Source organism: Elephas maximus, chromosome 4 (genome assembly GCF_024166365.1).
Source record: "Elephas maximus indicus isolate mEleMax1 chromosome 4, mEleMax1 primary haplotype, whole genome shotgun sequence".
Classification (NCBI taxonomy): domain Eukaryota; kingdom Metazoa; phylum Chordata; class Mammalia; order Proboscidea; family Elephantidae; genus Elephas; species Elephas maximus.
Genome location: NC_064822.1, coordinates 39,950,258 through 39,975,812, shown reverse-complemented (window position 1 = coordinate 39,975,812; position 25,555 = coordinate 39,950,258). Strand labels below are relative to the sequence as shown.

Sequence of the window (25,555 nt, the reverse complement as noted above, 5' to 3'; positions counted from 1 at the left end):
GCTGTTGGTCCAGGGACCATACTTTTAGAAACACGTGTGTGAAAGGTATGGTCTCCTTAATGTCTTTCTTCCAGCCCATAAATTGTGAAGCACAGCTCTGTACATGTTGCCTATTACCATCATCCATAGCCTTTACACAGTGCACAGCAACACCTCAAATGTACATGGAGAAAAAGAGACGGAAAAATTACCCCTTAATTCTACCCATTCTACCCCAAGATGTAGTGGACAGAGAGAAAGGAATACATTGCAATTATAAACATTTTTCACACTCGGATCTAAGATGCAAGAGCATCTTAGCCCCACAATCTCTCCACTACGTGGAAACTCAGACTATCCTGTCCTACTTCAGGCAAAGCTAATGTTTCCTCTGAGGAACAGTGTTATCCCTGACATACAATGCGGATTATTTTGTTACAGGTAATTTAATACTTTGCTTACATTCTGCAGAAATTGAAGCCAATGTTGGCATTCAAGGCTTTCATTGGCTACAATATCTGTGAAATTCCTTTCAAGATGGATGGAAGCTGTAAACCTGTATGATCATGACTGAATATAACTAGATCGTGGGTCAGGGTTGAAAAGCAGTAGTTTTTTTGTTGTTTGTTTTTTAATTAATTTTGTAATGTTTCTCACCGTCTCTTATTACAAGTTTATCAAAGTCACATGTCTGGTGAGATTCAATGTCCAGGGAAAGGATGTTGAATTCTACAGTTGAATCAGGAGCCTGGATAATCCATGTACAGTCAGCCCAATTACTGTAGCTTCCAGGCCAGCCTGGAGAGAAAAGAAAGCCTGGCGTATCTCCTGTCCTCAGGAGCCCACCACAAGCACCTGTAGAATGAAAAGCAACACCTTTGAAATGCCTCTGCTGAAAAAGAAATCAGACATTTTGTATTTTAAACTGATAGCCCTATATTGAAGTGAAACAAGTGGTTAAAATAACTTTCTCAAAGACACCAAGGAATGTTTTATTAAACCCACTGACTCAGACAACAGTAATTTCCATAACTTTTTTTGTGCAAGAAAAAGACATTGCCGTCTAGTTTTTCACCATGATTTTGCCACATAACCCATTTCTTATTGAGTGCCTATTATTTGCTAAGTATGAAGTAAATCCATCACCCCTACCTACTTGAGTTATTGCAGAATGACATCGTTCATAGTTCCTGTGTAAGTTAACCTTCATCTTTTTAGCACAGCTACTTGTCATGTATTTATATCTAAGTAATTTTGAATAAAATTTCAATTTGGTAAGCTGAAACATTATAAAGGACACATTTGCTTATTATCACTACAGCTTTTCTTAACTTCAGTTATGGTTTTATTTTGTTTCTTATAACAGCTTTATTGAGATATAATTCATAAAGTGTACCCTTTTAGAGTGTACGATCCTGTGGCTTTTAATAATTTCACAATGTTGTGTAACCGTCACCGCTATTTAATTCTAGAACATTTTTATCACTCCAAAAATAACCTGTATCCAATGAGCAGTCACTCCTCATTCTCCCCACAACCTCCCTACCACCTCTGGCAACCATGAATCTACGTTCTGTCTCTATGGGTTTACCTATTCTGGACATTGTATACAAATGGATTCATACAACGTGTGATCTTTTGTGACGGTTTCTTCCAGTAACAATGTTTTTGGGTTCACCCATGTTGTTATGTAACAGTATTTCAGCCCTTTTAAGGGTGAATAATATTCCATTTTGTGGGTGCATCAAATTCGTTTTTTCCGTTTATCAGTTGACGAACATTTGAGTTGTTCATCTTTTTGGCTATTAATAATATGAACATTCATATGTTTGTGTGGACATATGTTCTCTTGAGTATATAACTAGGAGTAGGATTTCTAGGTCCTTTATGGTAACTCTGTGTTTAACCTTTTGAGAAACTGCCAGACTGTTTTCCAAAGAAGCTGTACCACTTTACACGTTCCCACCAGCAGTGTATGAGGGCTGAAATTTCTCCACATCCATGCCAACACTTGTTATTGCAGTCTTTTTCATTACACCCATCCTAGTGGGTGTGAAGTGATGTTAAGAATCTTTTCATGTACTAATTGATCATTTACATACCTTCCTTTAAGAAACGTTTATTCACATCCTTTGACCATTTTTAAACTGGATTATCTGTCTTTCTATTGTTGAGTTATAAGAATTCTGTAGATGTTCTGGATACAAATCCCTTTCAGATATATGATTTACAAACATATTCTCCTATTTTGTGAGTCATCTTTTCATTTTCCTTATGGTGTCCTTTGAAGAACAAAAGTTTTTAATTTTGATGAAGTCCGATTTAGTTTTTCTTTTGTTTATTATTTTTCGTTACTTCTATGTTTTCTTGTAAGGGTTTTATTCTAAAATTAAAGTTTATAAACCATTTTGAGTTAATTCTTGTGTGTGGAAAGGATCCAACTTTATTTATTTTTGTGGGGGTATCCAGTTCGGCCTAGCACCATTTGTTGAAAAGGCTATTTTTTCCCCATTCAGTTATCTTGGCACCATTGTCAAAAATCAATTGATCATAAATGTAAGTGTCTATTTCTAGACTTTAAATTCAATTCTATTGATCTATCTACCTTATGATAGTATCACACTCTCTTGATTACTGTAGCTTTGTTGTTTTGAAATAAGAAGTGTGAATCCTATTTTTTTTTTTCCCAGAAACTTTTGGGCTATTCTCGCTTCCTTGCAACTATGTATAAATTTTAGGGTCAGCAAGCTGGAATTTTGAGAGATTGTGTTATATTTGTAGATCAACTGAGAAATACTGCCATCTTAACAATATTAAGTCTTCCAATTCATGAAGATACCTTTCAATTTATTTAGGTGTCCATTAATCTCTTTCCATATTTTATAGCTCGATGTGCACTAGAGAAAAATGTGTATTCTGCTGGTGTTGGCTGGAGTGTTCTAAAAATGTCTTTTAGGAGTAGCTGGTTTACAGTGTGAGTTCTATTTTCTTATTGACTGATAGTGTTCTATTTTCTGGTTGGTCTGCTGCCTAGTCGTTCTATCTATTATAGAAAGTGGGGTCTTGAAGTCTCTTAACTATTATTTTTTAATTAGCTGTTTCTCCCTTCAATTCTGTTAGTTTTTGCTTCATAAATTTTGAAGTTTAAGTTCAGTGATTCATTCTTTTACTCACTCATAAATGCTATTGAGCCCCTCAATTTTCATTTCAATTATTACACCTTTTAATTCAAGAATTTCTAATTGTTTTTTAAAAATATAATTTATATCACTTTATTGGTATTCTCCACTTGATGAGAGAGCATATCCATACTTTCCTTTAATTCTTCAAACATGGTTTCCTTTAGTTCTTTGAATATATTTGTAACATTTAACTTAAAGTCTTTGCCTTGTAAGTTCAACATCTAAGCTTCCCCCAGGACCATTTCTATTGTTTTTTTTTTTCCCCTGTGTATGAGCCATATTTTTCTGTTGGGGGGTGGGGAGCAGCAAGTTTGCATTTTATAATTTTTTGTTAAAAACTGGACATTTTAAATAATACAATGTAACACATCTGGCCCCCACTTGTCTGTCAGTTTGTCGTACTGTGGGGGCTTGTGTGTTGCTGTGATGCTGGAAGCTATGCCACTGGTATTCAGATACCAGCAGGGTCACCCATGGAGGACAGGTTTCAGCTGAGCTTCCAGACTAAGACAGACTAGGAAGAAGGACCCGGCAGTCTACTTCTGAAAAGCATTAGCCAGTGAAAACCTTATGAATAGCAGTGGAGCATTGTCTGCTATAGGGCTGGAAGATGAGCCCCCCAGGTTGGAAGGCACTCAAAAGATGACTGGGGAAGAGCTGCCTCCTCAAAGTAGAGTCGACCTTAATGACGTGGATGGAGTAAAGCTTTCGGTACCTTCTTTGCTGATGTGGCACCACTCAAAATGAGAAGAAACAGCTGCAAACATCCATTAATAATTGGAACCTGAAATCTACAAATTATGAATCCAGGAAAATTGAAAATCGTCAAAAATGAAATGGAACACATAAACATTGATATCCTAGGCATTAGTGAGCTGACATAGATTGGTATTGGCCATTTTGAATCGGACAATCATATAGTCTACTATGCTAGGAATGACAACTCAAAGAGGAATGGCGTTGCATTCGTTGTGAAAAAGAACGTTTCAAGATCTATCCTGAAGTACAACGCTGTCAGTGATAGGCTAATATCCATACGCCTACAAGGAAGACCAGTTAATACGACTATTATTCAAATTTATGCACCAACCACTAGGGCCAAAGATGAAGAAGTAGAAGATTTTTATCAGCTGCTGCAGTCTGACATTGACCAAACATGCAATCAAGATGCATTGATAATTACTGGTGATTGTGATGCAGAAGTTGAAAACAAAGAAGAAGGATCAGTAGTTGGAAAATATGGCCTTAGTGATAGAAACAATGCTGGAGATCGAATGGTAGAATTTTGCAAGACCAATGACTTCTTCATTGCAAATACCTTCTTTCACCAACATAAATGGCAACTATACACATGGACCTCGCCAGATGGAGCACACAGAAATCAAATTGACTACATCTGTGGAAAGAGACAATGGAAAAGCTCAATATCATCAGTCAGAACAAGGCCAGAAGCCTACTGTGGAACAGACCATCAATTGCTCATATGCAAGTTCAAGCTGAAACTGAAGACAATCAGAGCAAGTCCACGAGAGCCAAAATATGACCTTAAGTATATCCCACCTAAATTTAGAGACCATCTGAAGAACAGATTTGATGCATTGAACACTAGTGACCCAAGACCAGACGAGTTGTGGAATGACATCAAGAACATCATCCATGAAGAAAGCAAGAGGTCACTGAAAAGACAGAAAGAAAGAAAAGACCAAGATGGATGTCAGAGGAGACTCTGAAACTTGCTCTTGAGTGTCGAGCAGCTAAAGCAAAAGGAAGAATTGATGAAGTAAAACAACTGAACAGAAGATTTCAAAGGGCGGCTCGAGAAGACAAAATAAAGTATTATAATGACATGTGCAAAGAGTTGGAGATGGAAAACCAAAAGGGAAGAACACGCTTGGCGTTTCTCAAGCTGAAAGAACTGAAGAAAAAATTCAAGCCTGGAGTTGCAATAGTGAAGGATTCCATGGGGAAAATATTAAACGATGCAGGAAGCATCAAAAGAAGATGGAAGGAATACACAGAGTCATTATACCAAAAAGAATTAGTTGATATTCAACCATTTCAAGAGGTGGCACATGGTCAGGAACCGATGGTACTGAAGGAGGAAGTCCAAGCTGCTCTGAAGGCACTGGCGAAAAACAAGGCTCCAGGAATTCATGGAATATCAATTGAGATGTTTCAACAAACAGATGCAGCGCTGGAGGTGCTCACTCGTCTATGTCAAGAAATATGGAAGACAGCTTCCTGGCCAACTGACTGGAAGAGATCCATATTTATGCCTATTCCCAAGAAAGGTGATCCAACCGAATGTGGAAATTATAGAACAATATCATTAATATCACACGCAAGGAAAATTTTGCTAAAGATCATTCAAAAATGGCTGCAGCAGTGTATCGACAGGGAACTGCCAGAAATTCAGGCTGGTTTCAGAAGAGGACGTGGAACCAGGGATATCATTGCTGATGTCAGATGGATCCTGGCTGAAGGCAGAGAAAACCAGAAGGATGTTTACATGTGTTTTATTGACTATGCAAAGGCATTCAACTGTGTAGATCATAACAAACTATGGATAACACTGTGAAGAATGGGAATTCCAGAACACTTCATTGTGCTCATGAGGAACCTTTACATAGATCAAGAGGCAGTTGTTCAGACAGAAGAAAGGAATACTGATTGGTTTAAAGTCAGGAAAGGTGTGTGTCAGGGTTGTGTTCTTTCACCATACCTATTTAATCTGTATGCTGAACAAATAATACGAGAAGCTGGACTATATGAAGAAGAACGGGGCATCAGGATTGGAGGAAGACTCATTAACAACCTGTGTTATGCAGATGACACAACCTCGCTTCCTGAATGTGAAGAGGACCTAAAGCACTTACTAATGAAGATTAAAGACCACAGCCTTCAGTATGGATTACACCTCAACATAAAGAAAAAAAAAATCCTCACAAGTGGACCAGTGAGCAACATCATGATAAATGGAGAAAAGATTGAATTGTCAAGGATTTCATTTGACTTGGATCCACAATCAACAGCCACGGAAGCAGCAGTCGAGAAATCAAAAGACACATTGCATTGGGCAAATCTGCTGCAAAGGACCTCTTCAAAGTGTTGAAGAGCAAAGATGTCACCCTGAAGACTAAGGGGTGCCTGACCCAAGCCATGGTATTTTCAATCACATCATATGCATTTGAAAGCTGGACAATGAATAAGGAAGACCCAGGAAGAGTTGACGCCTTTGAATTGTGGTGTTGGCGAAGAATACTGAATATACCATGGACTGCCAAAAGAACGAACAAATCTGTCTTGGAAGAAGTGCAGCCAGAATGCTCCTGAGAGGCAAGGATGGCAAAACTGCGTCTTACATACTTTGGACATGTTGTCGGGAGGGATGAGTCCCTGGAGAAGGACATCATGCTTGGCAGAGTACAGGGTCAGCGGAAAAGAGGAAGACCCTCAACGAGGTGGATTGACACAGTGGCTGCAACAATGAGCTGAAGCATAACAACAATTGTAAGGATGGCGCAGGACCGGCCAGTGTTTTGTTCTGTTGGGCTATGAGTCAGAACCGACTCGATGGCACCTAATAACAACAACAACGACAAACCTGGAAATCAAATCCCCGCCCCCACAGGGTTTGTTGTTGTTTTGCTATTATTGCTGTTTGTTTGTTCAGTGGCTCTTGGCACTAATTCTGTAAAGACTGTATTCTTTGTTGTGTGAGGTAACTGAAGTCTCTGCTCAGCATAGTAGTAACTAATGACTAAGCAGAAATCTCCTTAAATGCCTGGAATCTCCTAGCCTTTGCTCAGGGGCTATGTGTGTGTGTATAGGTGTGTATGTGTTGGGGTATGTCTTCAATGCTCCATCATTAGCCTTTACCTTTTGATTGCACAGAGCCTCAAGATCAGCCAGAGGTAAGAGATTAGGGCCTTTTCTGGTTTTTCTTGGGTGTGTGCACAACCCTGCACATGTCTGTGGCCTTCTAGAGTTTCAGAAATATGTCAGAGCTTTTAAAGGGCCCCTGTGGTCATCTTGGAAACCCTGGTGACGTAATGGTTAAGAGCTATAGTTGCTAACCAAAAAGTCGGCAGTTGGAATCTACCAGGCGCTCTGTGGAAACCCTATGGGGAAGTTCTACTCTGTCCTATAGGGTCACTACAAGTTGGAACTGACTCAACTGCAATGAGATTTTTTTTTTTAATGGTCATGTCATTCCCCAGTTTTTCCTTTTGAGTTTTTTGGTCAGCCTCTTGTAAGCTCCAGCTGGTATCATTTCCTCACGTAACTGTGATGTTAAACAATTGCGCTGATTTTTTTCTGAGAAATATCCTAGGGATAGGGTGGTTTGCACAATGCAAGCTCTGGTCAAATTAAATAAAGACAAGCCCAGAGAATGGAGCTCTTCCAGGATGCTGCCAGACAGGTTAAATAATGACAATTTCTTGGGGATGGGACATTACAGGGAGTTCTAAATCAGTTCCTTTCTCTACAGTGGCTGCCAGGCTGCTAGTTTTCACAGCTCCAGCAGTTGCATTGCTTTTGCAACACTACTGTGGAGCTGGAGAGAGGGAGTATGGAAATAAGGCAAGTTAAAATACCCTAAGACTCATTACTGTTACTGAGATTCAGCCATTTTTACTGGAAAAAAACAAAAACAAAACACTCTTCATATTGTTGCAAGCCTTTGGTCAATTTCCAGGGTTCTCAAAAAGTTGAAGTTGAAAATTTTTCCCAGTATGCTCTCTCTTTTTTTTTTTTTTTTTTAAGACAGATGGATTTTCAGAGGTATTTACTCTGTGATTCCTGAAGTTTACGACTCTTTGGATCTTATTAGGGCCACCAGGGAGTGAATATAAAATTTTATGGGACTCTGTCCTAATCCTTACATCACATCAGTACATAGGCAGAAGTATGAAAAGACATCTAAAGGCAGTTTTCATCTGGAAGTTCTGAATGTTATCCAGTGTTATCACATGTAAAGGTTTTCCTCTGTACGAACTATTTCATACTGTGAATTTATAACAGTTTTCACACTAACTGGTTATAGATCATTAGTGCTGTTTGTCAAGTATTCCAGTTCTTCCCATTTCCAAAGGCATGGTAGAATGGCACTTCCTGATACTCTTGTGGTTGCGTGAAGCCATCTGACCAGTTTTGGTCAATGAATTATAAGTGAAAGGGTATGTGTCATTTTTAGGCTGCATGCTTTTAGGCTGAGATATACCAGGACTCTTTTTCCTCCTTTTTTTTTTTATGGTCATGGGCAATGTTCTAGATTGTGGTAACTCCAACAGTCTGGGTCATGGAATGATGGTGATCACAGGGTGCCAAATCATTTGACCTATGGGTGGATATTTGGCATGGACAAGAAAGAGCCCTTTTTATTTTTTTTCCAGTCACTGAGACTTTGGAGTTGTGATCTTATTCACTTGTCTACTTAAATCACACAATTATGGAATATACTTCTTAGAAGGGAATTTGTTATTGTTTTGAGTAGTAAATTATATTTGTTGACATAATATTTTGCATAAGTTAGTAATTCCTTCTCTAAGATTTGTGGATATAAAAAAAGTGTAACTCAGCTTTATAAGAGCACTGGATATATCTACCAAAATTTAAATGTTGTCTCTATATTTGGCAATCTTGCTGATGGTTCCTTGCTCTTAGATAAATAGATTATTATTTTAAGGAAGAGATTCATATTCAATGTCATGGAAGCACCTTATAGAGGAAGTGAAAATAGCATCTTAGAGTACAGACTAAAGACCATTACATAAAAATACCATGAGCCCTTCATCAGTGATCTCTGCTGATACAAATTACAAGATGTTAAAGCAAATAGACTCCAATATTTTAACGTCTGTTTAGTCCTGGGAGCCCTGGTAGCACAGTGGTTAAGAGCTACAGCTGCTAACCAAAGGTCCCCAGTTTGAATCCACAATGGTTGGCAGCTTGAATCCACCAGCCACTCCTTGGAAGCCCTATGGGGCAGTTCTACTCTGTCCTGTAGAGCCACTATGAGTTGGAATTGAATCAACAGCAATGGATTTGGTTTAGCCCTAGAATAAGCCCAAGTTTAATGAGATCCTATGATCATGCCCCAATCAAATATTTCAATGACTGGAATACCCTCTGAGAAATGCTGCCAATTTTTCTCTAAATAAACTATAAAATCATAGAAAGCATTCAAAGTTGTTAAAAATATTTTTCAAGAAAAAGACACAAAGTCTCTCAAAACACTATTAACTCAATATTACTTTTACTGAGAAAATTAAGGATGTCTTAAAATAGTAAAATAAAATTGTAAAAACAAGTCATTTTTACCGTAAAACATGAAGGTTTACGATCAGCTAATGAGGGAGTGAGACATTTCTGAAGGTACATTTAAAATAAAATATACACAAAAAATATGGTTACCTCTGTCTATTAGTTGATCTTTAGCCGTTGTGTGTGTGTGTGCATCCGTGTGTGTGCACATGTATACATGGCATTTGCAAAGCAAATTTTCAGAAATTTTTCATGTGCTCTCTAGAAATTTCAAGTAAAATATACTGTCGATATCAACGCCCTAATTAATATTAAAAATAACACGCAAAATCTGCATACTTCCTAGGTACAAATGTGTAATTTTTATAAAACTTAGTGTTTATGAAGTATTCTTTTAGAACACTTAAACATATGTGGTAGGGCTTTGGGCCAGTACTTATTCTTTTTACACATTTGTGTATTTGGTCCTGTCGTGGTAGGACTATGAAATTTTGGTCCACACATATCAGTCCTGAAAGAGAATGCCGTTTATTACCAAACACACCTGTAGCAATGGTAGGTAAAGGTCCAACAGGAGCACCCACTGCAAACCACTCCAGAAGAAATCCTTTCCCTGAGATTGAAGAATCAGAAGAAAACTGAAACGTCAGAGAATTTCTAGAGGAGCTAAAAGATGCAGACTGGGTACCACAGTAAGTGCCAATTTGGCGAGAATGAATGCCAAGCCCATCAAAAACCTGCATGTAAAACACAGACAATAGAGCACTGTATTGAGGCAAGTATCTTTTTAAAAAGAAAACTAAAAGAATGCCTTACATTATTATAATTTTATCATAATTGAAAAGAAAAAATGATAAAAGTGGAAATATCTTGTTGCAGTTTAAAATTGCAAAGTGCCATTACATATAAAATATGATTGCAAAGAGTTTAATGTGTTTCCAAAATGTTTATATCTTTGTTACAGAATTACATTAATAAACATGCTGTCTGGGATAAAACCTATTCGATGATTTACAGTAAGTTGTGGTGAAAGAGCAGGAACCAGGTTAGCTGAGCAGCACAGTACTCCAGGAATGTATCTTGGAGGCCTCAAAGGGAGGAATGGAGAAGAAAGGAAAACAAAAACATGAAAGAGGAGAGGCTGAATGAGAGAAAATGGGCAGGCACCCTAAAGGAGTTCATGTGTCCACAGAAGTGCGGAAACAGGATTAAGGACAACAAAGAATCAGCTTGCAGGAATTGGCACATTCCAAGCACTCAATAAATCTTTTTTCATAGGCTTAATATATTAAATTACCTATCTGTAGTTTGCAGACATATTTTGTGATACTTTCCAAATACATAGCATGGTGCACATTTCTTTTTATGTACATGTGGGTGGATATTTTCTAACCGTATTTCCTGACCTTCCTCTACCTCCTTCTGGACAATTTGACACAGGTTTATTGAAAGAATTATTATAAAATTCTCTAATAAATCTGCTACATAAGCCCAATTTTACATATTATGTAATAAACATTTCTACATATATTGAGCATCTCTCAGGCACTGGTTCAATGCAAGGCACTGTGAACACAAAGAGAAATAACATAGAATGCTGGCCTTCAAGGATCTGAAGTTCTTTCTAGAATTTCTATAGTAGCCAATTGTCTGGATGGCTATGATGACCATGATTTTTATATTTATATACATGTAATTCTAAAATTATTTCAAAACTTGAATGCTCTAACATAAAAATAAACAGGATAATAGATAAGATTGAATAAATACTTAAAGGAGCCCTAGTGGTGTAATGGTTAAGCACTTAACCACCAACCAAAGGTTGGCAGTTCAAACCCACCAGCCGCTCTGCTGCAGAAAGATGTGGCAATCTGCTTCTGGAAAGATTTACAGCATTGGAAACCTTATGGGGCATTTATACTCTGTCCTATAGGGTTGCTATGAGTCAGAATTGACTTGACAGCAATGGGTTTGTGGTTTAAAGATTTATATTCATGCTTAGACAAAGCCCAACAGATAAAGTACAATAATGCTAAAAAATCTTAAAAAATAAGATAAAGGATAATAAATATAATATCAGAATTAGATTTGTTTATGCAAGCTAGAATGAGTAATCAAGATTTAGACCAAACCATTCCATATGATTTGTGAATACCTGAATAGACATTAACTCGGATTTATTTTTGACAACAGTAATTCACCAAAATTTACAAATATTGATTGCATATGGAAACTCACCCTTAATTTGTCATAATAGCAGTTATATGTTGCTTCAATGTTCATCTCTAAGATTCTACCATGGATAACTTGAGAAGCGTTCACATTTACTATCCACTGGTAATTGGAATTATGGGGGTAATTTCCAGGCCATAAGGGAGAGGCGATTTTCCCATGTGTTCCCACAATATTGTCATTGCCAAATACTAGGAGAGAAAACAGAGTAGTAGATCAGACCTACTTAGAACAGCTCTTTAATCCAATGAAAGAAACAAAAGGCAAGGGATGCTGAAAAGGGTGGACTTTTAATTGAACACTAAAAGAAATACTGCTTCCCTTTTGGCTTCTGTGTTACCTGGAGTAGGGTGATTTTCTGAGTGGAATTCTCTATCCTCAGATGGTTGCATGCTGTAAACAGGCAACGCCCTCCCAAGTAAAACAGGTTCCAAAATCCCAGGGGACACGGGGACATGAGAAGGGGAGGGTTAGCCGCCCTATTCCCTGACTTTGATTTCCCTAGTTTACCTTGTTTTACAAGTGAAGTGTTTTTATAAATTCTGTAAGATAAGAAAAACTGACAGTTTAGCACCACCTATAGAATAACTAATTATAGAAAAGTTGAATAAGAAATAAAAATATTTAGCATTTTATTCTATTAGAAGAATACCTTATTATTAAGATATAAAAAAAAAAGATATGTAAGCCTGTAAATCAATTCTAGAATTATATTAAATGTCTTTAATTTGAAGAATAAAGTATTTAAATCTGAGATCAAATGGGACAAATTTGATATAAAAACACTGAAACCTAAATTACAATACACTAGAAGACTCTATAACAAAACATCATTAAAAAAATATTAATTCAACATGAGGTAGAAGCTAGAGCTTAAAAAGAATGTTAGAACCATAGTGAAAGTTCCCCCTTGTTCTTAATAAGCCATTCATATATAAATTAATTTTTATGATGTATTTTATAATAAAGTAATTCTACACAGACAAGACATATAGGAGAAACATTTAAAGAATAGCTCAGGCTTTTTTTTTTTTTTTTTTTTTTAATGCATTGCTGAAAAATGTTATTTCCCATTTGCCGGACACAACCTGGAGGCTATCACTAAAAGAGAACCAACTTACTGTTAACAAATGTGGCCTGGAAGCCTGTGTCACTGCCCGAGCCATCTGAGACAAATCTGACCCACAGAATATGCCCAACAATGGACGAATAATTGAGGGGGAGGACGTGGCCACAGTATCTTCCCACCAAATGACCCGTGGCGTTTCCTTCCCGGATCTCCACAAAATCTCTGCTACAGTCCTGAGAGTCTTCCAACTGGAAAGTTCTGTGATGAAAAAAAAAAAAAAAAAGCTTAGAGGAATTAAGTTTATAGAATAAATTTTGAAATTATCCTGAATCACTGGCAGGTAGTTAACCTGTTCACTTTTTAAACAACTGTAACATTGATCACAACTATCCTTTAGCTATCTCAAAAAATTTCTTTCACTCAAAATGCCTATTCACTCAAAAAATTTCTTTCACTCAAAATTCCTAGTCAAGAGATACAAAGACAATATGCTGCTTTTAGGATTTTCCTTTCTAATGGGAAAAATTGGGCAAGAATATACAGAACATTGTAAGGCAAAATAGCATAAGTGCCACTAGAACTAAGAATTGGTATAAAAATTCAGAAGCAGAGATATCACATCTAATAGTGGGACTCAGTGATAGCTTGATGGAGAGATTTCTTGATATAGAAACATAAACATTAGATGGATTTAAGGAAAAGAGATGGTGGGCTGAGATTTCATGCTAGCAAAGGCACATACACAGAAAAAGTATACTTAGAAACTGATGAGAGGTTGTGTTTCCTTAGAATATTGTGTACATCTAAGAAACCATTAACAGTTGTAACTGGAGCAGTATGATGGGCTAATTTTATGGGATCAAATGGGACAAAATGGGCCTTATATGCCATGCAAAGTCATGTGTAGTTAATTCTGTTGTTAGGTACCATCGAGTCAGTTCCAACTCGTAGTGATTCTATGTACAATAGAATGAAACACTGCCCAGTCCTGTGCCATCCTCACAATAGTTGCTATGTTTGAGCCCATTCTTGCAGTCACTGTGTTAGTCCACCTTGTTGAGGGTCTTCTTCTTTTTCACTAATCCTCTACTTTACCAAGAATGTTGTTCTTTTCCGGAGACTGGTCCTTCCTGATAACATGTCCAAAGTACATGAGACAAACTCTTGCTATCCTCACTTCTAAGGAGCATTCTGGCTGTACTTCTTCCAAGACAGTTTTGTTCATTCTTTTGGCAGTCTATGGCATAGTCAATATTCTTTGCCAACATCATAATTCAAATGCATCAAATCTTCTTCAGTTTTCCTTATTCATTGTCTAGCTTTCCCATACATATGAGGCAATTGAAAACACCGTGGTTTGGGTCAGGTGTACCTTAGTCCTCAAAATGACATCTTTGCCTTTTAACGCTTTAAAGAGGTCTTTTTGCAGCAGATTTTCCCAATGCAATATGTTGTTTGATTTCTTGCCTGCTGCTTCCATGGGCATAGATTGTGGATCCAAGTAACATGAAATCCTTGACAACTTCAATATTTTCTGTTTATCATGATGTTGTTTATTGGTCCAGCTTTAGGGATTTTTGTTTTTCTTTTTGTTGAGGTATAATCCATACTGAAAGCTGTACAGTCTTTGATCTTCATCAATAAGTGCTTCAAGTCCTCTTTACTTTCAGCAAGCAAAGTTGTATCATCTGCATTTTGTAGGATCCACACAGTCAAATGCCTTTGCATAGTCAGTGAAATATAGGTAAACATCTTTCTGGTATTCTCTGCTATCAACCAAGATTCATCTGACATCAGCAATGATATCCCTCATTCCAAGCCCTCTTCTGAATCCAGCTTGAATTTCTGGCAGTTCTCTGTCAATGTACTGAATTATCTGAATTATCTTCAGCAAAATTTTACTTGTGTGTGTTATTAATGATATTGCTTGATAATTTCCACATTCTGTTAGATAACCTTTCTTTGGAATGGAAAGGTAGAAAAATGATAGTATTTGTAATAATACAGGCTAGTGTTCAAATCCCCTTTCTTGCCACTTTCAAGCTATAATAATGTGGCCTATTCACCTTGTCTTATATTCTGCAACTGTGACATGATAGACAATAATATTTATCTCATAGGATTATCATATAAATGGTCTGAAATGTGTAGGTGCTAAATAAATGCTTTAAAAACTTGGCTTTTGAAGAAACTGGGAGCTAATCAAGATAGTGTGCTATAGGTATAAGGATAAATAGATCAATAGAATAGGACCCAACATATGTACGGTCAAGTGATTTTTCATCCAAGGTGCCAAAACAATTCAATGGGGGAAAAAAACTCATTTTAACAAATGGTGCTACAATAACTGGATATCCAAATGGAGGTGGTGAGAAAGAACCTCATCCCCTACCTCACTCCATACACAGAAATTAATTCAATTTCATAGACCTAAACACAAAAGCCAGTACTATAAATCTCCTAGACAAAGACATCAAAGAATATCTTTGCAACCTTGGGGTAATCAAGTATTTCTTAGGAACAATGCATTAGATAAAAGATAAACAAGATAAAAAATTAGTAAGTCAATATTTGAGACAGCTCATTCATTTAGTAAACCTTTATTGAGTACCTTAATGTGCCTATCTCTTTTTGAAGTATGGAGGATACATCGGTGAACAAAAGAGGAAAAAAGTTGTCCTTGTAGAGAACGGAAAAGTTGTTGGATAAAATAGGAATATACAAAAATCAACAGGATTTCTATATTATCAAGCAAACAAAAATTCAAAAACCATAATTTAGCCAGTATTAATCAACAACTCTTTGTTGACTCTCTACAATGTTTTCAGACACTGTTATAGGGATTAGGGCTAGGACATAACGAAAATAGACAATGTCCCTCCCTTCAGAGAGTTTATATTCTAGAATGAGAAATAGATAATAAAATAAATAGAGATACAGTGTCAGGTGATGAAAAGGGAAGACAGAAGAAGAATGGATGCATGCAAATTGTGATATTGGCAAAGAATATTGAACATACTTTGGATTGCCAGAAGAACAAATGAATCATTCTTAGAAGAAATACAACCATAATGCTCTTTAGGATGGACATGTCAGCAGGAAAGACCAATCACTAGAAAAGAATGTTATATTTGGTAAAGTAGAGGATCAGCGAAAACAAGGGAAACCCTCAGTGAGATGGGTTGACACAACAACCACAACAATGGACTCAAATATACCAGTGATCATGCAGATGGAGCAGGACTGGGCACCATTCTATTCTGTTACGCATAAGGTTGCCAGAGTCAGACTTGACTCAATGGCAACTAACAACAGTGGCAAGTACTAAGAAGAAAAATGAAATAGGATAAAGGGGTGTTATTTTAGATAGGGCGGTCAGGATACAGCTGAGGGTTCCAGCTGAGTCTTATTACCTGCTGTATCCTCAACAAAAGGCTCCATGATGGCACACATGGTTACATGCTCGAGTGCTAACCAAAAGGTTGGCAGTATGAACGCACACACAGTGGCTCCAGAGGAGAAACACCTGGCAACTGCTTCTGTAAAAATTACAGCCAAGAAAATCCTATGGGGCAGTTCCACTCTGTCACATGGGGTCACTATGAGTCGGAATCAACTCAATGGCACCTAACCACAACAGCATCAACAATGAATGGACTCAACAGCAACTGATTTTTAATATCTTCTACAATGTGAAATATTCTAAACTTACTTTCCTCTGCCTCTCAGAAAGCAGAAAGGGAAAAGGGGAGATATTTTTTCCTCAGCAGATGAATTAACTTAAAACATCTTTAAAACCTTTCTACCCAAAGTGTGGTCCTGAACTGGCAGCCTCAGCACTTCCTGGGAGCTTGTTTGAAATGCAGAGTCAGGCCTCCATCACCCAACTCAATCAGATTGTGAAATGCAGCAAGATCCCAGGTCATCAACATGTACATTAAAATTTGAGAACCAATGGTCTAGAAGATTACTAAGCGCAGGCCTTCTCTGTTCTAAGTACCATGCTGGAATAATCCAGTGTTAAATGGCAAAGAAGACATTCCATTAGAAATGGTGATACGACGATACATATAAGCATCAAATAAAGCTTTTTTTTTTAGCTTTATTGTTTATGGAAAGTCTTTGTTTTAGACTGGCACATTTTATACACAAATCTGCCATCTTTCCAAATACTTTGACTAAGATCCGTTAGCTAAAATATGATGTGGAACAAAAATAGTACTATTGCTGTTTCTCATTATCTCATTTTGATTCTTGAACCAAGACCAACCATTTTCTAAAGGCATTGTGCAAGCATAAAATACATTTTCTGGTAATTCTTTTAAATATCTATTTTACAAAAAAACTCCTTTTTAGTTTTTGTCCCCCCTACCCTTGCCCCCACTGGGCTCCAACTTTGTTACAGATTCAATCGTAACTTCTCCATTTTTTCTCCCTATTCAATTTCACCACACTGCCCACAATCCAAACCTCATGTTTTAGAACTTGATGTGATTCATATGCTTCTCCTACACTTCTCACACAGCCCAGGAAAATGTTTCCACACACCCATCTGGATTCAGTTTAGACCAAGGCAGAAATAGCTTATAGGCCTTGCTATAAAGACCTTCTCACTATCATCTACATAAAGAGAAACATTTTTATGAAATTATTTTTTAAAAATAAAACTCAAGTAACACAAAGTAATCAAAATTCTTATGGATGAGAGAGGAAATAGCTGAATCATTAAGACTTCTCTGTAAAGTAATTGAAAACCCTATAGAGTATAGTTGTATGCTGACACATATGGGGCCACCATGAGTCAGAATTGACTCAACAGCAATAGGTTTTTTATTTTTTAATTTTTATTGTACTTTAAGTGAAAGTTTACAAATCAAGTTAGTCTCTCATAAAAATTTATATACACTTTGTTATATACTCCTAGTTGCTCTCCCTCTAATGAGACAGCACATTCCTTCCCTCTACTCTCTATTTTCGTATCCATTCAGCCCCTCTGCCCTCTCCTCTCCTTTCCAGAAGTAGCTGCCCACATAGTCTCATGTGTCTACTTGATCCAAGAAGCTCACTCTTCACCAGTATCATTTTCTATCCCATAGTCCAGCCCAATCCCTGTCTGCAGAGTTGTCTTTGGGAATGGTTCCTGTCTTGAGCTAACAGAAGGTTTGTGGGCCATGACCTCTGGGGTCCTTCTAGTCTCAGTCAGACCATTAAGTCTGGTCTTTTAATAAGAATTTGGGGTCTGCATCCCACTGCTCTCCTGCTGCCTCAGGGGTTCTCTGTTGTGTTCCCTAACAGGGCAGTCATCAGTTGTAGCTGGGCACTATCTAGTTCTTCTGGTCTCAAGCTGATGTAGTCTCTGGTTTATGCGGCCCTTTCTGTCTCTTGGGCTCATAATTACCTTTCTTTGGTGTTCTTCATTCTCCTTTGCTCCAGGTGGGTTGAAACCAATTGTTGCATCTTAAATGGCTGCTTGCTAGTATTTAAGACCCCAGACACCACCCTCCAAAATGGGATGCAGAATGTTTTCTTAATAGATTTTATTATGCCAATTGACTTAGATGTCCCCTGAAACCATGGTCCCCAAACCCCCGCCCCTGCTATGCTGGCCTTTGAAACATTCAGTTTATTCAGAAAACTTCTTTGCTTTTGGTTTAGTCCAGTTGTGCTGACCTCTCCTGTATTGTGTGTTGTCTTTCCCTTCACCTAAAATTGTTCTTATCTGCTATCTAATGAAAACCCCTCTCCTTCCCTCCCTCCCCACTCTTGTAAACCATCAAAGAATATTTTCTTCTCTGTTTAAACTATTTTTTGAGTTCTTATAACAGTGGTCTCATACAATATATGTCCTTTTGCAACTGACTAGTCTCACTCAGCATAATGCCTTCCAGATTCCTCCATGTTATGAAATGTTTCATGGATTCATCATTGCTCTTTATCGATGCATGGTATTCCATTGTGTGAATATACCATAATTTATTTATCCATTCATCCGTTGATGGGCACCTTGGTTGCTTCCATCTTTTTGCTATTGTAAACAGTGCTGCAATGAACATGGGTGTGCATATACCTGTTTTTGTAAAGGCTCTTATTTCTTTAAGGTTTATCCCAAGGAGTGGGATTGCTGAGATTGCTGGATCATATAGTAGTTCTATTTCTAGCTTTTTAAGGAAGTACCAAATCGATTTCCAAAGTGGTTCTACCATTTTACATTCCCACCAGCAGTGTATAAGTGTTCCAGTCTCTCCACAACCTCTCCAACATTTATTATTTTGTGTTTTTTGGGTTAATGCCAGCCTTGTTGGAGTGAGATGGAATCTCACTGTAGTTTTGATTTGCATTTCTCTAATGGCTAATGATCGTGAGCATTTCCTCATGTATCTGTTAGCTACTTGAATGTCTTCTTTAGTGAAGTGCCTGTTCATATCCTTTGCCCATTTTTTAACTGGGTTATTTGTCTTTTTGTGGTTGAGTTTTTGCAGTATCATGTAGATTTTAGAGATCAGGTGCTGATCAGAAATGTCATAGCTAAAAACTTTTTCCCAGTCTGTAGGTAATCTTTTTACTCCTTTGTTGAAGCCTTTGGATGAGCATAGATGTCTGATTTTTAGAACCTCCCAGTTATCTAGTTTCTCTTCTGGTGTTTGTGAATTGTTAGTAATGTTTTGTATACTGTTTATGCCATGTATTAGGGCTCCTAGCATTGTCCCTGTTTTTTCTTCCATGATCTTTATCATTTTAGATTTTATATTTGGGTCTTTGATCCATTTTGAGTTCATTTTTGTGCATGGTGTGATGTATGGGTCTTGCTTCATCTTTTTGCAGATGGATATCCAGTTATGCCAGAATCATTTGTTAAACAGACTGTCTTTTCCCCATTTAACTGACTTTGGGCCTTTGTCAAATATCAGCTGCTCATATGTAGTTGGATTTATGTCTGGATTCTCAATTCTGTTCCATTGGTCTATGTATCTGTTGTTGTACCAGTACCAGGCTGTTTTGACTACTGTGGCAGTATCATAGGTTCTAAAATCAGGTAGAGTGAGGCCTCCCACTTTGTTCTTCTTTTTTGGTAATGCTTTACTTATCTGGGGCCTCTTTCCCACTCATAAGAAGTTGGTGATTTGTTTCTCCATCTCATTAAAAACTGTTGGAATTTGGATCAGAACTGCATTTTATCTACAGATCGCTTTTGGTAGAATAGACATTTTTACAATGTTAAGTCTTCCTATCCATGAGCAAGGTATGTTTTTCTACTTATGTAGGTCTCTTTTGGTTTCTTGCAGTAGTGTCTTGTAGTTTTCTTTGTATAGGTCTTTTATATCTCTAGTTAGATTTATTCCTTTTGGGGGCTACTGTAAATGGTATTGATTTGGTGATTTCCTCTTTGATGCTCTTTTTTTTTAAATTAGATTTAGTGTCCATTAGACAATAAAGTGGATAAAACTTGCTTTTTGTGCTCGTTATATCCTGCATTCTAAAAGGATAGCTCAGTGTCCATTTGTATTTGGCTATAAACTGCCACAAAATATACCCAAAAAATGACAAAGCGTGAGAGAGTTAATTTCATTGAACATGTACTCTAGTCTTGTGCTGTACATTTTATATTTGATATCTTCTTTAATCATAACAGTGATAATTATTTTGTTTGTTATTATTATCTCTTCTTTAGAGATGAGATAAAACTCTTTTTTTTGTTTGTTTTTAATAAATATCTTATTAGAGCTGATTTGTTAACAATTCATCAAGATCAAGGATCTTGTCTATCCTGAACATTCCTCTTACCTAGCCCAGTTCCTGGTACCCAGTTAAGGTCAAAGTGGACAACAGTTTGAATCTTGCAGAGTCCAAGAGGAAAAAGACTAAAAAAAAGGAGCCATGCTACTTGTCAATTATGAGGAGCAGTGAGCAATACAGAAAATTTTGTATTTTATCATAAAGACAATGATCACAGTTTTATTCATCCTTATACATAATGTATCCAGTATTGGAATGGAGTCCCTGGGTGGCACAGTTAAAATACTCGGCTGCACATGAAAAGGTTGGTGGTTCAAGACCATCCAGAGGACCTGGTTGTCTACTTCCAAAAAATCAGCCACTGAAAACCCAATGAAACACAGTTTTACAGTGACACACTTAAAGTCTCCATGAGACAGAATCAACTTGATGGCAATCGGTATGATATGGTACTGTGTGCTTAGCACATAGGAGAGACTCAATAAATATATGTTGAAAAAGGGATAACTATATATCAGGTAAAAAATAAGTATATTGACTTTTATTCCCATACAGAACTTTGTGTTTTTAGTAAGCACAAAAGCAAAGAAACAAAACCCTTCCCAAGTGACAGCTAAAACTTGCATTACCCTTCTAGTGGAAGGTGTCTTTAATACAATACCACTTGCACCCTAAATTGACAATGTCTGATGGACTGAAAGAAAGCAACTTGAGATGTTTGAACCTAGTCCAGAAACATGACTCTTTTCTCATTTTTTAAATCAGCTCTTGATGCACTGAAGAACATGTCTAAGAGGACAAAACCCAGAAAACCAAACTGTTGCCATTGAGTCAATTTCAACACTTAGAGACCCTGTAGGACAGACTAGAACTGCCCCATAGGGTTTTCAGGACCAGTTGGTGGATTTAAACTGCCAGCCTTTTGGTTAGCAGCCAAGCTTTTAACCTCTGCGCCACCAGGGCTCCCTAAGACAAGGAGCAAGAGTTTTTTTTTTAATAAACTGCTCAGTATCATCGGTTATCCTCAAACCAATTCTCTGTTCTCAACAAGTTAGTTATTTATAACCCCTTTTCAAGTAGATATAGAGAGCCCAACCACAGCCTAATATGTAAGTTAGTATTGTAAATAATTTTTAATTAAAGATGGTAATTTAATACCAAGTTCTTATTGCTCAATATTTGCTAAGCATCTCTTACTCGTGTGGCATGGCATAGATTCCTCTGCACTGATTGATTAAAAAGTCCCATTTCACTTACTATATGCTGTATACTATCTACTTAGGGAAAATACCACTATTGCTGATTGATTTAGTCTAAGACCACTTAGAATGTGGAAGAGCCCTATTGCTAATTCCATATCCATGGTCAACATTCAGAAGTCTTACAGATGAATGAGGAGCATGACAGTGGTTTTACCAGTCAACCACTAAGCTCCAAAATCATTCCTCTGGTTCTAGTAGAAGGAAAGGTGGACTGGCAGTGGAGATATTGTGGGGAGTATATGGATGAAGAAGTCCTAATTGATACTGGGATCTCTCTGCTGGAAGAAAGAAGTCTGTGATTCTCTACTAGAACCCAAATGCTCTAAATTCCAAGAAAAGACAAAAGCTACTTCTCTTTGAACACAAACGTTCCACAAGTAAATTCACCAAGAGCTTAGAATGTACTCCTGCTAACAACAAGCAGGACTCTAGAACTACTATCCAGAGAATTTTAATGCTATTTATAAGCCAAACTATGACTAAAACAGGAAATTTGAAAAACAGACTTCCCCACGTTCCCACTGTATTCTCTTTAACAGTTCCTTGGACACATATGCCATTAGCTGTCCATCCCATTAGTAACAGTGCTTCCTTCCTGCAGATCCATTGACTCTGAAACAATACACCATAAAAGAAAAAAGATTTACATGAAAGACAGCTGGAGCTGGTTGCCAGGGGAACTGACTATGTTCCAGACACATTCCACATTAGAAGGATAAACTTCTGGGTAGCCAGGGCTGTTGAAAGTGCCTTCAGCCATGTGGAAGGTCCCACCACAAGCTAGAAGAAAAGGAAAATACAATAAGCAGCAGAGCCAAGACTGACTACAAGACACCATAAGATAAAGTAGAAAGAATGCTAGATTAACTATTATCAGCATCAAAGGATATCCTATTCCCACATTACATCAGAAAATTAATAATCCATGCTTTATGTGATAAGCAGCAGTTCTCAGCGACTGATCAGAAGGGATCTCTGCAGTGTCTTTTGAAAGGTCCTTTCTCCCTATGAACTGCAATATTTAGTAATAAAGACTTGTTTTAATCAGTACTTCTGATCAGGATTATCTTCAATCCTGACCTAGAATAGAAGGCAATATTCCAGCTTTTCCCTGTCAGGAGACCACTGAAACACACACACACACACACACACACACACAAATATTCTAGGCGTTTTAAGGCACTTAAATGCTAACACGAAAGCCAGCAGCTGGTAATCAGGCACTGTCTTGGTCAATAAACCCAGTACTGGGTGGATCTGCCTTCCTCCCCTCCCCATGTACCACCGTCTGTCCTGTCTTGCCATTAGTGACAACAGGCCCTGTCTGGGCCTAGCAGTGAGGCCGGTGACACTGGAGAGCAGCCACATGGTTGTTCATCCATAAGAGACACCTTTGGCGTTGTCAGTCAGGGGCTGCCTTAACAATCATTTTATAAAGAAGAACACCAAGACACAGATGAACAGGCTGTCCAAGAGAGTATCATCTTGGGACTTAGCATAAAAGGAGGCTGGATGTCCAACCAATTCTCCCTATACTTCACACTGTTAGAAACTACAAGTATATTCATCCTAATTTGGAAGATCACAGAGATGATCTCAAGAAATGGACCCCCCAACTTTGAAGATAAGAGTCCCAGTGATAAACCAAGGATTTCTGCCATATTGCTGTTCCTCTAATAAAGCCATTTGCTAACCTCTCTTACCTGATGATGATGCAGCATATGAAGCATGAAAACCAACAGAATTCACTCTAGAGTCAGAGACGAACCTCAGCGTCAGGGCATTGCTGAAAGAAGTGATGGGATGCGGCATGGAGATGCCACAATAACGGCCTACGTGAAGGTAACAACAAGGAAATGATGATGACATGGCAGAGGACGTTATTTCTAGTAAGCATGTCTTTGCTCTAATTATAAGAGACCAAAGCAAACAGAAGAAATCATCATTAGAAGAACCATTTAAATCAGGGTCAGTGTTTGACAAAATACCTGAAAACTAAAAATAGGCTATAAATACAAGCATAGCAAAGATGATAAAGAACATTAGGAGGTCACAGGAAAAGCTTAGATGATCTGGCTCCAAATGTAACTTAAGCTAAAATCTCCAGCACAGGGAGGACCTGCATGAATAAATGAGCTGATTCTTAGGGGCAATATAACAGAGCAGAGAAAATATGTGGATTCTGGAGCCAGGCTACCCAGGTTCAACTCCTAGCTCTGCCATTTACTAGTTATGTGACCTGTAGAAAGTTACTTAAGTGCTCTGTGCCTCAGTTTCCCCATTCAAAAAAGGGATATGTGGATAATAATAATACCTACATCACAAGGGTCTGGGAGTTAACTGAGTTACTATTTATAACATGCTTAGAATAGTACTCAGCACGAGCTAAGTGCTATATAATTGTTTGTTAAATAATATACCTTCATCGCTGGTCAAATGGAAACCCTGGTGGTTTACTGGTTAAGAGCTATGGCTGCTAACCAAAAGGTCAGCAGTTCAGGTGCTCCTTGGAAACTCTATAGGGTGGTTTTACTCTGTCCTATAGGGTTGCTATGAGTCAGAATTAACTTGACAGCAACAGGTTTGGTTTTTTTTTTTTGGTTTCTGATCAAATGCTTACTGACAAAGATCTCAGGCAGTATGATCAGAGTTGAACATAGAGCATAAAGCATTCACTTATTGCATACTATGGTCTCAGGCACTGTTCTGGGCACTGGGAATGAAGCAATGAGCAAAACAAAGTCCCTTCTCTGATGGAGTCTGTATTCTAGTGGAGCAAGAGAAGCCTGTATATGAAACTCAAAAATTATTAAACTCATAGAGAAAATTTAATTAAATCGAGATTATTTTCCCTGAGGACATTTCAGAGACTATTTTTGTTAATAGCCATCGAATCAGCCCCTGGCTCATAGCAGCCCCATGCACAACAGAATGAAACGCTGCCTGGTCAGGTCATGGGTCAGACAGTTGTGATCTACGGAGTTTTCATTGGCTGATTTTCAGAAGTAGATCACCAAGCCCTTCTTCCTAGTTCATCTTTGTCTGGAAGCTCCAGACAAAGCTCCAGACCTGTTCAGCATCACAGCAACGCACAAGCCTCCACCGGACAGGTGGTGTCTACACGTGAGATGCATTTCAGAAACTAAATAGCAGCAACCTTTAATTACACTGGAACGTCTTACATATAGAATGACAGACTCCTCCCCCCCCCCCCCCCCCACTGAGGGAAAAGCCAAGAAGAAACATACTAAATTTGAGTGTAAGAACTTTGGTCAAAACAAGAAATTTCTGACAGAATGCTCTCTAATGTTGGAATGGGCTACGTTTCACTAGTATCTAAAGTACTTGCAACTTTTTATTTTTAAAAAATACACACACACGATTCATTTTCCTTGAATATAAACAGGTTCAGTTTCTTGAATCCCACATTAAGCCCTACTTTCTTACCCTCTAATTATCCTTACTTGGCTTATACTGTTCTTCGTAGTTATTGGAAACATTCTAACCTTTAACAGCAGACCATGAAGATGTATGTATAGGAATAAAACACTGCCAAGGCTACAGATATAAAGAAGTGAAAACTGCTGTACCTCGGAGAGGCGCATCATAGTCGCTGCCATCCAAAATTTCTAAAAAGTCACGTGAGCATGCTGTGCTGCTTTCAAGCTCAAAGTGGCTAAAGGAGAGGGTTATATGATTGACTGTAAGAAAAAAGAGATTATTTAATAAAGTACTGGCACGCAAAACATACAAGAGAGAATATTTACTTCAGATAATTGCATAAGAGGATTCTCCAACAGGGAAGCAAAGAATTTGGCAGATTTGCACCA

The 25,555-nt window shown here is 37.7% G+C and overlaps 1 protein-coding gene across 1 annotated transcript in view; it reads right to left on the bottom strand.

Moving 5' to 3' along the window:
• The window catches only part of CUBN (cubilin), a 341,241-nt gene that overhangs the window by 102,864 nt on the left and 212,822 nt on the right, over nt 1-25,555 (bottom strand). The window contains exons 34-40 of the mRNA XM_049881914.1: nt 25,316-25,426; nt 23,429-23,557; nt 22,373-22,505; nt 12,782-12,987; nt 11,667-11,851; nt 9,973-10,165; nt 637-834 (exon numbers count right to left, since the gene is read on the bottom strand). Coding sequence (XP_049737871.1) covers nt 637-834; nt 9,973-10,165; nt 11,667-11,851; nt 12,782-12,987; nt 22,373-22,505; nt 23,429-23,557; nt 25,316-25,426 — 1,155 coding nt within the window. The remainder of the gene's footprint in view (nt 1-636; nt 835-9,972; nt 10,166-11,666; nt 11,852-12,781; nt 12,988-22,372; nt 22,506-23,428; nt 23,558-25,315; nt 25,427-25,555) is intronic.